The sequence below is a fragment of the Mus musculus genome, chromosome 19, assembly GCF_000001635.26.
Source record: "Mus musculus strain C57BL/6J chromosome 19, GRCm38.p6 C57BL/6J".
NCBI lineage: Eukaryota > Metazoa > Chordata > Mammalia > Rodentia > Muridae > Mus > Mus musculus.
Window position 1 is genome coordinate 17,457,242 of NC_000085.6, and position 12,894 is coordinate 17,470,135.

The 12,894-nt window shown below is 43.5% G+C and overlaps 1 protein-coding gene across 5 annotated transcripts in view; it reads right to left on the reverse strand.

Moving 5' to 3' along the window:
- Pcsk5 (proprotein convertase subtilisin/kexin type 5) overlaps nucleotides 1-12,894 on the reverse strand; it is a 405,399-nt gene that overhangs the window by 24,928 nt on the left and 367,577 nt on the right. For 3 of the 5 annotated variants that reach the window (NM_001190483.2, XM_017318080.1, XM_030250766.1), the window contains 4 exons: nucleotides 11,777-11,857; nucleotides 8,865-8,942; nucleotides 6,100-6,295; nucleotides 4,410-4,627 (listed from right to left, as the gene is read on the reverse strand). In NM_001190483.2, coding sequence (NP_001177412.1) covers nucleotides 4,410-4,627; nucleotides 6,100-6,295; nucleotides 8,865-8,942; nucleotides 11,777-11,857 — 573 coding nt within the window. The remainder of the gene's footprint in view (nucleotides 1-4,409; nucleotides 4,628-6,099; nucleotides 6,296-8,864; nucleotides 8,943-11,776; nucleotides 11,858-12,894) is intronic. The other 2 variants (XM_011247162.3, XM_006526759.4) reach the window with 2 other exon arrangements.

Consider the following 12,894-nt stretch of genomic DNA (forward strand, 5'->3'; position numbering starts at 1 on the left):
AACAGGCAATGGCTTACAAGACACAGGTTCAGGAAAGGATTTTCAGAATAGGGCTTCATTTGCCTAGTAATTAAGGCTGACAACTGACAAGTAGGCCTTCATAAAACTAAAATGCTTTGGTGTATTAAAGGAAGCTGTAAGTTGAGTGAGGAGGAAGCCCACAGAGAAAGAGAAAATCTTTGACAGCTGTCCATTTGACAGAGGATTAATATCCAGAATATACCAAGGTCTCAAAAAAATAATCAAGAGAACAAATGATCCATTAAAAAAATGGACCATAGCTCTGAACAGAGAATTCTCAAAAGAAGTGAAAATGTCTAAGAAACACTTTAAAAATATTCAGTATCTTTAGTCACCAGGGAGATGCAAATTAAGATTACTTTGAAATTTTATCTAAGATCAAGAAAACTATCGACAACAAAGGCTGGCGAAGAGATGGGGAAAAGAGAAGTCCACTCAGGGTTGGTAGGATTGAAAAATGGTACAGTCTCTATGGAAATCAGGATGTACAATTCTTAAAATGCTAAAGTAGACCTACCATATCACCCAGGTAGACCATTCCTTGGCATATGACCAGTGGACTCACTATCTTAAATACTTGCTCAGCTATGTTCATCGCTGCTTTACTCACAATACCTAGGAAATGGAAACAGCCTAAATGTTCATCAATTGATGAACAAATACTGAAAATGTGATACAGATATATAATAGAATACTATTGAGATGCAGAGAAAAATGAAATAATGAAATTTGCAGGCTCATGGTTAGGACTAGAAACTGTCATACTGAGCAAGCTAACCCAGACCCAGAAAGATATGCTGCCTGTTCTTTCATATTTGAGGATTCTTTTTCTGAATCTTTAGACTTCAGTGTTTGACCCAAAGAATCTGCAGAAACTAGGAAAGGTTGAAAGGGTCATGGTGGGAGAGGGCAGAAGGAGCTCTAGAGAAGGGACTGAAAGGATACAGGTGATAGGAGTGGGAAAATGGGGTAGGAGTCTGAATGTGTGGGAGAGAGAGAGAGAGAGACAGAGAGAGAGAGAGAGAGACAGAGAGAGACAGAGAGAGAGACAGAGACAGAAAGACAGACAGAGAGATAGAGAGACAGAGAGAGAAACAGACAGACAGAGACAGACAGACAGACAGACAGAGACAGACAGAGACAGAGAGACAGAGGAGGAGGAAAGTAAAATACTACTAAGGGTGTTTGAAAATGCTGTAGGGAAACATTGACACACACACACACACACACACACACACACACACACACACACACACACGGTGCACATGGGAAATTTTACAAGGCCCCATCCATGCATGAAGAACTACAGACAATGGCTGCAGAGGTAGATGGATAGATAGATAGATAGAGACAGACAGAGAGACAGACAGACAGACATAGAGACACAGAGACATAGAGACACAGAGAGAGACAAAGAGATAGAAACACAGAGAGAAAGACAGAGGAGGAAAGAGAAAGAGACAGAGAGGGACAGAAAAACAGAAACAGAGAGAGAATAGAAATCTGTTCTTTCTAGTGATGGTTCCCTGATAAATTATCTGATCCCGGAAGGAGAACCTATTACTGACATTGTCCTAAACCAATATAATTTCTAGCTACATTATTGTTTGTTTGTTTGTCTTTTGAGACATGATCTCAGTATGTAGCTCTGGCTATCCTGGCACTCACTATGTAGACTAGGCTAGCCTTGAGCTCACAGAGATGCATCTGTCTCTGCCTCTCAAGTGCTGGGATTAAAGGTGTGTGCCATTATCCCTAGCTATTTAACTACATTCTAAAGCGCATACCCACATGAAAATGTAGCTCTCACTATACTTCTCAAAGAAATGTCTTTTCCCAGCAGGTATGTAGAGATCTACAACTGGACAAAATGCAGAGATTAAGTGATCATGGGGCACTCAGGCCCAACTGGTACATCTACAACACAACCACTATACACTCAAGGAACATGAGAAAGAGGGGAGGGAAGATTGTACGAGACAGAGGACCAGGAGATCTGCTGCTAGAACATGTCTTCCAGATGTGACAGGGATGCTATATCCACAATATCTCTACAAAATGGTTGTGTGAAAAAGATCTACATACTGGCAACAAAATTCAACATGTGAAAGTACACAAGGTAAACTTCACAAGGCCATACATGAAGAACTACAGGTAATGTCTGGAGAGAGAGATAGATAGATAGATAGAGAGAGAGAGAGAGAGAGAGAGAGAGAGAGAGAGAACTACTTCCAAATAGTCAGCCCTAAGCACATGTACATAAGAGCAACAGTAAATGGACTCAGTAGTTAATATATGCATATATACACATTATGGACAATATTGTGTATATATTTAGCATTATTATATATAGTATATATAATCTATGATAATTCTAGAAGAAGTCAGAACTTGTGAGTAGAAGCAAACACTGGAGGAGTTGGGGGGGGGGCAGAGGAAGGCAAAGAAGTGTAAGTCTACACTATTCACTGTATGAAATGAAATTCTCAAAGAAAAATAAATTGGAAAGTATAAACAGATTCTTGAAACTGTGACAAATAACTCAAAATGTGATTTCATATAGAAGGAGGCTTGGGGATTGAAGATTTGTTAGTTTTTCATTCTTTGACAGATTAGATATGTGAACAGATGTTTAATCATCATAAAGAATACATTACTAGTCACTTTGTGTTCCCTCTCATATTGGGGGTGAGCTCAGAAAACTTTATAGATCACATGAAGTGAATCCTTTGCATAGGACTGAGTCTCCTTTTCTTGAGAATTTGTTCAAAGAAAAAGGTCTGTTCAAGCCATAGCATTATTCCTCAGGTTAAAGTTTAAAGGTTAAACTTTATGCTTTTTAACTTATCCTACATGTATGTATTTGTGTGTGTGTGTCTGTGTGTGACATGTCTGCTATGGAGAAAGCAGGGAGGTCATAGGACAATTTGCAGGAGTTGGATTTCTCCTTTCACCGTGTGGGATCAAAGGTGGCAGGTGCCTTCAATCACTGCGCCATCTACATTTTTCTCTCATATCTTATAACTGATTTTTTCAGTCAGCTCTGTGACTTGTGGCTTTCTATTCGAGATAGATCAGTCTCTACTGTAAGACCTTGAACTCAGAGTGGAGTTTTGAGGTTCTTATCTATAACCGGAGTGCCCTGAGTAATGCTATATACGAACAAAAGCAACAGCTGTGCTAAGGATTCTTCCAGACCAATCAGCTGATTAGGACTTCACTAGTATGGAATGGTGGAATGTTGTTTATCCAGAATTAAGTTATTGTAGGCTTTCTTTAGCTCCTTAGCAGCCCATGACTACCTCTGTGTTGGACCCAGTATCCTGTGGCTGTCAGGTAAATTCTTTTGTAATGTGTAAACTTCACAGACCATCAACTTCTACCAACCTCAAAGCTCTAATTATTATTAGGTGGTATGTGGGGCCTAGAGCAGAGAGCGCCCCACTTTGCTGAAACCCTCCTGCCTGCTATTGCCACCAATGCTTTGGAAAGAGTCTCAATTTATGACTTCCTTTTGCTCTAACTTATATAGGAAAATGTCATGAACTTGTCACATTGAACCATGGCATGTAAGGTGACCTGAATCTGTGTTCCTAGGCCATGGCCATTCATGTTTGTCTGCAGAATAGACGTCTCTTACTCCCTTTGAGGCGAGAGTTGAATACACACACACACACACACACACACACACACATACACACACTCTTGTGTATCTTAGTTTATAGAGTTCACAAAGGAAGCAGTATATCTCACCCCCAACTTCCTCAACCATAGTCCATCAGATGATGAATTTCACTGATGGTGGAGATTGGTTGTGTTTGGTTCTTAGATAGTGGCCCCAGCCAGTGGCTCCACAGGGCCAGGAGCCCCTTGGGATTGTGAGAATGTTTATAGATTGTTTTCTGTGGATGATGACTAGTCAGTCCACCAAGGGCCAATATGCCACAAATCGCTTTCACCCTGTACAACCTTTATGCAATGGAATTCAAATCGTTTTATCTTCCCTACCTAGTAACGCCTTATTTTATAAAGACCTGCCTCATGCCACTCCCCCACATTCACCAAACTCGATGGTCCAGGGAGGCCAAGCACTTGCCTGCTTCTTTTATTTTCTTTCCACAAATTGTTTTAAAATTAGCCAACTGTGAAAGACGGTGAGGTTGGACCCCAGCCAATGGGGAGAGATGCAGTACTCCTGCCTTAGCATAGACACCTATCAGATTTGCTGCTTGGTGTGCTTGTTAGATCAGTTTTGGTCATAGCGCACCCCTTTTGTGAAAAAGAAAGCCTTGGCTGTTTTCTTTCTCTTTGTTCGTGTGTTCCCTTGTATAGAGAGAATGTTTTGTTTTGTTTTGTTTTGTTTTTTCAATCTGGATGCTTCCAGGTACCTTTGCAAGTTTTCTCGTGGATGCAGTCCTGGCACCTCTCTGGACAGTGCTTGCAGACTCCTTCCACGGCCACGTGCTTTTCAGGGCAAGTTTTCCAGCACACCCCATGGTCTAGGACGAAGTCTCCTTCACAAGAGTTACAGCTGGTGGCATTTCCTTCGCATGTTTTGCAAGGGGAACTACAGTGTTCACAAACACCATCTTTTGCATAAAAGCCCCTATGGAAAGAAGGGAAATTGCAATTATATCAGCTACCAACAAAGAGATTGAGACCAAAAGAAATGGTTGCTGTTCTTATAATCAAAATGAACCTTCAAGACTCACTGAGGGAAGATTGTAAAAAAATGTCTAGAAAAAATGGAATGAAAGGGGTAGGTATCTCCTAGGGAACTGGGATTATTTAAAGGCATTTAATTTGTTTAAAACTTTGTCCTGATTTATCCCCAAATTGTCATTGTCCTTTCTCTCTGTTAGATTTATATTTTACAGTAAGAAATATTTCAACACACACACTCACAAACACACAAATAGATATTTCAAAACAGGTCTGACTCTGGAAACAACTTTTGGCATCTACTATTTAAAGGGTCTGGTACTATGCAGTCTTAGGAATCAATCACTAAGAGACCTTCTGATGCCCCAAAAGATAAAGGCAGATGGCAGCTCTTCATCCTTATTCTAGAGACCAGTTTAGATGGTGGTACTGGAAGGAAATCTGAGAAAGGATAGAGGGAGGGAGGAAGGGGAAGGAGGGAGGGAAGGAGGGCAGTTATCCCTTAAGTTATCATCACTGAGTGGGGTGGTGGTACTTGTAACTGAGATGGACAATACCAACCGAGGCTCTACAGGGCCTGCAAGGGAGGTCAGTCAAGGAAGGAACAAGGGCAAAAGGCAAAATGGGAAGATGGGGCTTCTGGTGACCCCGGTGCCACCAAAGTTACAAATGTAGGGCTTCCTAACATTGTTATGAGGGAGAATTATTTTTGCTAAGTTTGTTACTTCTGCTCTGTTTTTCTCTTCCCTCACAGGTGAATCCTGTTGGTGAAATCAATAGTTCCTCGAGTCAGCTCCTTCCTCTCATAGAACCCTAAAGGGATTTTAAATGAGAGTGCAATCAATAAGTAGCTATTGTTACTATATATAACTCACAACTCCCCTACTTGAAAATTTAGAAGAGTCTCATATCTCGACTCTGCACCTATGATGCAGAAGAGAACTGAGAACATCCAATTACTGGTACAAGGTGGGAAAAGAATAGCCAGGCACCGCGCAAACATGTTTTGGTCAATGAGGGGGTCTCATGTGTGACAGTCCATACCACATAGGCTCTGTGTGTAGGAGGTTACAGTATCTAGGTTTGCATAAGAACAGTGTGCAAATCACCCAGTGATAGATAACATCACCTAAAAATGTCCTTTAAAGAACATCCCCACTGCGGTGCAACACAGTCACGGTGTGACTACTGTCACAGAAGCGAAAATTCATGCGTAGCCAAGTCATAGGGAGAAGCAGGCATCTGGCCTTATGTTAAGTTTTGGCTGTTGTGGCCCACAGTGATGGCACAGTCAACAAGTATCATTTATACAAGTGCTCTGAGAGTGCAGAGAGAGTTCTGTGGGAGGAAGGAGCTGCTCAGATGAACTGTGGAGACTGGGTAGGAGTATGACGTCAGCGGGAGGTGGAGACTTACTCTGGGCAACTGTGGTAGCACCTGCCCTCATGGAGAAGCAGAGTGTTGTCCGGCTGGCTCAGGCACTGTTGGCAAAGGTCGGCACCGGAGCAGGAGACACAGTCCTCGGAACACTTTTCACAGCTGCCACTGGTGACTGATGGCCAAGTGCCTTGGGGACAGGAAGGAACACAGGCCTGCAGCCACAGGTACATACCTGGAAGCCAGGGCATGAGGGCAGAGAACAGCCGTCATGGTTGATCCTGATAGCACACATATTATCGAGAGGACTCACACACATAGAGGCTTTGATTTTTTTAAAATCATTTTTCAAAGTCTGGGTATTTAAAACACTAGATCATGCTTGTAAACTATTTATTTATTTATTCATCCTTTAAGTAGTTAAGTCGTTAGGAAGGAATTGGCCCTAGGGGTTTGGCTCTGCTTTTGCATAGTCTGACATTAAAGACCGACCAGGCACTCTAGGGCTTTCCTTTGTCCTGTGACCAGTCTTGCCATCTATGCAGCAGGCTCATGTGAGGCGCTACACTGGTCCTCTTTCCTGCCTTCCCCCACCCATCTGGAATGAATGAGACAGACAAGCAAGCAACTTTGCCAGGAGTGCTTCCCTTGAACCGAATGTTCCACTTCTAAGTGTGCTCTGTTACAAAGATGACTATTGTTATCTTAAACAGCAAACGTGGATGGATTTGCTAGTGAGAGGGTTCAGCAGGTAAGGGTGCCAAGCTGGATTCACTGAGCTGAAGTCCTGGGACCCACGAGATGGAAGGAGAGAACCAACTCCGGTAAGTGTCCTCTTACCCTCCATGTGCATTCTGTGGAATGTGCACACCACACACCCATACTCATAAATAAACAGATAAACACATGTAATAAAGATTGAAAAACCAATAAGGGGCTGGGAGAGCTCAGAACCGCGCTCACCGTGCAAGGGTAAGGACTCAAGTGTGAGCCTCAGAACTCATAAACAGCTGTGTATAGCAAGGAATGTTTGCACTCCCAGGACTAAGGGCTTAGAGAGAGGAAGAAGCCCTGGGGCCAAATGGGTGAGTGCCAGGCCAATGAGTGGCCTGTCTAAAAACAAAACAAAAACAAAAACAAACAAACAAAAAACAAACAAACCAAACCAAAACAAAAAAAAAACCAAACCCACCACCACCACCAAAAAATCAAAAAACCAACAACCAACAACAAACCCCACCAACCAAATCAGAAGGCTGTCTTGAGGAGCAACAGCCATGTTTGACTTCTGGCTTCTACATGCATGTCCACAGTATGCTCATGTACTGGCACACACCACACACATACCCTCCAAATGAATGAATGAATGAATAAATAAATAAATAAATAAAAAATTTGCAAAGGGGGGTGTGCAGGTGTATCTGTGGTGGTGAGTGACTTTAATCCCAGCACTTGGGAGACAGAGAGAAATGTGCAGATCTCTGTGAGTTTGAGGCCAGCTTGCTATACACAGTGAGCTCCAAGTCAGCCAGGGAGGGCTACATAGTGAGATGGTTGCAGTCAGTCAGTCAATTAATCAATCAATGTGTCAATCAATCAATCACTCAATCAAGTAAACACTCTTAAACCCATCTCAACTCTAAAATTCTAAAACATCTTTCAGTGTTTGGGTGTAGCTGCTTACGTGCTCACAGTCCTGACACATCTATCATGTCAAATGCTGCCGTGAGTCTGATCTCACTACCACAGACCTCGCTCAGGGCTTTATTCAAAGTCTCAGTTGCCTGGGGTCAGCCCAGGTCCACAATAATAAGTGAACGCTGCAGAAGTAAATGTTGTGAAGCTATAAAATTTTTATTCCAGTATATTATTACATTTTTTCTGTTTTATTATTAGCTGTTGTTATTCTCTTATTGTGCCTGATCTCTAAGCTCAAGTTGATCAAAGGAACGCATGTATAGGACAAACAGCACATACAGACTTGGTGCTGTTGGTAGTTCGGATATTCATAGAAAGTACTGGAACACATTGCAGGAGAATAAGTAGCCGATTCTATTCATAACGCTGTGTACTCTCACATGGCTCTTCTAATGATAACTTTTAAAGATGTATTTTTGTTTCACTTTTAGTTATGTGTACATACATGTCTGCGTGTGAGGGCAGGTGCCCACAAAGGCCATAGGTATCAGACCCCAGGAACCAGAGTTACAAGTAATGGTGAGCCTCCCAACTGTGGATGCTAGGAAGTGAGCTCAGGTCCTCTGCAAGAGCAGTAGGTGTTCTTACCCGCTGTGTTAGACCATCTCTCCAGCCCCTAATGATAATTTTATTATGCTAATGCACTACATAGACAATCTATCTTGAGGAAGTTATTTATGCCCAGTGTTTCCATAAAGAAGGTAAGTTTTAAGGAAACAAGCTATCCTGTTTCTCCTCCCCACCCCCCAGCACTAAGTGCAGAATTGACGACGAGGGAGGCTGCAGGCAATGTGTTCATTCCTATACTTATCCCCAACCTTAACTTCATTTGTCCAAGATAAAAGGACAAGAGACTCAAACTGTGAGGTACCCACAGATTCCAGCACATTCTATGGGCAAGACAACCCACAGCTTCATTGTGTGTTTCTTTGTACCAGGAAGCTCAGTTTTATTCCTGGTCACTGTTTGGTTTCCTGTGTGTCCCCAGAAGCCCCAGTGACGGGACTAGATCAATATCATGCATCCGAACACAAACCACCACTGCCATGCAAGAGCAGTGAGTGTCCGGGTTCAGTTGCCACCGCTGTCTCCCCTTCCACACTGACCTGTGGGACATGAAGCGCAGAGAGATCCATTGCAGGTTTTACAAGAAGAGTGACAAGGTTGATTCTGGCTCGTTGCATCTGTATGGGCAAGAAACACATCAGACTTGGCCTTGTCACATAACCTTACACTGTTGGAGAAGTGACTCCACTCCGCTCTCTGTAACTCAGCTACTACCCACTGCTAGGATGTAGAATTTATTCATTCTTTTTCTTAATCATTCCTTGGAAACTGGTTATCAGGAATTCCCTTGAAACTTCACCAGAGAATTGTAACATTACGGTGTGTGTGTGTGTGTGTGTGTGTGTGTGTGTGTGTGTGTGTGTGTGTGTATGTGTCCACGCGCGCGCGCGTGCGTGCGTGTGTAATATTTGAGATAACAAATCATTCTGCATTCACGTGTTCATACCGTGTAGCTGAATGTCTGACTATCTGTCTGTCTGTCCATGTGTCTGTGTATTTGCACTCTCCCTCCAAGAACATCTGAAGACAAGCATTTCCAGGAAGCCTCCTCAGAAAGCTCCTGGGACAGGTTTCCACACACACGGGCAGGCTCACCCACCCTGCTCAGTCTACTTGAGAACCTTCCCAGTGCATCTCCCACAGGGGAATTAGCCCCAGGTGATCTTAGTGGCTCTGATTCCTTCCTCTTTGCGGTAAGCCTCTCTTTCTTGACCCTCTTCTCCTCCTGGGAGTCAGGTGTAGATTGCTCTCTACTCACACCTGCCATTGGATCCCAGCTGTGCTGCTTATGGGTGGAGTAACCATGGATACGGTAATTAAACTCTCAGAGTCCTACTTTCAGTGTCTCTACAAAGAGAGAAAATGGTTTCTCCCTTGTGGAAGCATGAAGCGCAGTGAGACAGTGTGTGCCCTGCTTGATGCTGATGGCATGTCTGAAGTTCTTACTCAGTGAGACACCATAGGAAGTGTTTAACACAGTAGCTCAGTTAAGACAGTGTGTGTACTAAGTGTTTAGCATGGTGGCTCAGTAACAGAGCCCCACCCACTCTCTTTGCCCCCTTTCTTTTTCCTCAATTGTTATTCCACCCAATTTCTGAGTCTCTCTCTCTCTCTCTTTCTCTCTCTCTCTCTCTCTCTCTCTCTCTCTCTCTCTCTCTCTCTCTCTCTCTCTCTCTCTCTCTCTCTCTCTCTCTCCATACTGGGAAGGGCACCAGGAGGCCTGTCTTGGTTCTATGACGACATTTATTATTATAAAGCTGCTGCCTTGCTGGGGAACAGACTAAGGTGGAGTACAGATTGGTAGGAGATAGGACTGATGTAAAAACACATGTGCCGTATGTACACAGAATGCACACAGCAACATGCATACACATACATAATGCATGTGTGTCTAAATGACTGACCAAGCTGCCATGCTGATTGGCAAGACTTTTATAGTTTGGAGTGATAAGTTTGTCCTGGCCTTACAGTATATAATGAGAGCGGATGCTGGGCTGATAGTTTCTTCCCTGAGTTGGAAGAGACCCTGGGAACCTATAAGTAGCCTGCATAGAGTCCAGTGACAACAGTTGTCACAAAAGTCTACAGGCTTCCCAGAATGGCAGTTCTGCCCCCGGAGACAGCTCTGGGCCATAAGAAGAGGCATCCGGAGGGTAGAAGCATGCTGGGATGCTCAAAGAGGGATAGCCACCATCCCTGAGCCCTGCCAAGCTATGCTGTGTCCGGCCACAGGCTGACTTTCTCATTTTATACTAAGATGCCTCATTTACAAAGATATTGGTTTTGTTTTTTTCAATATTTGTGAAATTCTGTTGACATCCACAGATGCAAGTTTTTAATTATATATATTTAACAATCTGGTTTACTGTATAAAGTAGGTCTAGAGTTTGTCAGTGTCCCCTTGTGTTCAGCAGAGGGAGCTCCGAACAAGCAGTTCACAGTAATTAAGCAGAGGCAGCAGTTTGTAAAAGCCAGTCTCAGAGAGTACACCTTAAACTTGTTCACGGTTCCCATTTTACCCGACTCCAGAAATTCTAGCCTTGCTAACACTAATGAAAAAGAGAAAATAAAGAAAGGAAAAAAAAAACTCTTCAACCAAGAATGGTACCTGTTAGAGGCAACTGTAGAAAGTCAGGGCCCTTCTTACTTTCTTATCATATATACAGTCATATGATTATATATCTGCACCCTGAATCTATTCACACTTTGATCACTTTGTATTGTGGGGTTTGGTTTTATTTGTGTGTAATGGCTGGTGTTTTGTTTTGTTTTGTTTTTGTTTGTTTGTTTGTTTGAAACAGAGTCCTGCTATGTAGCCTAGCCTGGCCTTGACTTTGTGTCTCTCATCTCTGTCTCTTATGTGCATGGGCTGCAGGCATGCTCCATAATGCTCGGCTTGCCTGGGTTTTAATAAAACTCATCTTTGGAGAACAGGCTTTGCAGGGACTTTAGGATCTCCTCGTTCCTTTTGGTAACTCTAATATTTTACCCTACGCATACAATACCTTCCATCTCTCTTCTCATAGCCATTTAGTTTCCCAGTCTTTGCTACTTCAAACAAAACAGCAGCAACCAGAAAGGCACATATTGATTCCTTGGTCTTTTAAAGATTTGCAGGGCTAGAGCACGGAGATGGAGCCCAGTGGTCCATGGTTGCTAGGCAGTGCCCTATTGCTGAGCTCCAGCTGTAGCTACATATGGGCTCTTTCGAGGGCCTTTCCCAGGCATAGTCCTCAGCGCATTAGGAATTATGACCTTAGATGTAGCAGAGACCTCTGCAGTCAGGTCTCACAGATTCCCCAAGTGTTCACTGATGGTTTACGGCCCTCCTGCCTCCTCTCTCACGGCTTCCATATCCCCACTGCCTTGGCCTTGTGGCTACCAGGGTTGCTCTCTGCACAGTGGAGATGGCTGTAGGGCGACGACCGGCTCCTCCCTATTTCCCTGTTACCTCTTTTGATTTGAACTTTCCACTTTCGTCGATCCTGCAGCAGACTCCTCACCAAAGATGGCTTTTCAGTGGGCACGGCTTCTTTTTTTTTTATTATTAAAAAAATAAAGTGTTTTGTTTTAATGAGAGAAGGACCATGAAGAAGACAAGCTCCCCGATGCCCCCACCTCCCAGAAACCTCTGCTGTGTATTCTTTGCCACACAGATCCAGCCTGAGATGTAAGGGCTTGTGGACTGGAATCATTCACACCCTCTTCGTGTAGGACATCGCGGCTGCATGTGCCATTCAGCACTACAGACAGGGATTTTTGCTCTTGTCACAGCCTTGGAAGGCATCTTTGTGGGTGTTTCATGTACACACAATCATTTGTATGAATCATATTTCATTTTGATTACATTTATAGCTTGTTTAACCCCCACATATGTGTTGTGATTGCTATTATAACGAAGCTGTGTGACCATTCTTGAGGGCGTGCACTTGTGGCCTGTCAGGACTGGCTAAGAGGCGTCCTGGTTGGTTAGCTAACCCCTGCATTCTCCGACTATTGTTTTTAGATCACTACTGCTCTTCGGCGCCTCTTCACTTCCCACAGATTGTTTTCCTGGGTGACTCAGAGAACACTGCTGTGTAAGGGAACTGGTGTTTTGATCAGGTCAAAGGATCAGAAAACAGGACTCTTAATGTCCTGTGGGATGTAAAAGGTCTCTCAGGTACGAGATGATGTATGCAGTGGTCTCAAGCTCTCATCACACACGAGGGAACTCAGGCTCAGAGAGGAAGAAGAACAGTTGAGGGTTACACTGCAGTGAGTAGCCGGGGCAGGATTTGAATGCAGGACTCGCTGATTCTAGGCTTACTGCTCTTCCTCTGGTCATTTTTATTGTCACCTACTTGCAGGGCTGGGACCAAAGTTTTCTGAGCAATTAATTTTAATTTTCAAGTCATCTGAGCGAGATCAAAGTGGTGTTTTGCTGGGGAGACAACACTGATTTGTAGTGTTGCCAATTTCTGTAGTGTAAGCATTTCTGCCATAGCTAATTTTAGGCCGTCGATAGCCTGACAATGCCCATACACAGTTCCCGGATGCTTAGCCATCAGCGCAAGCCAGTACGAGTGG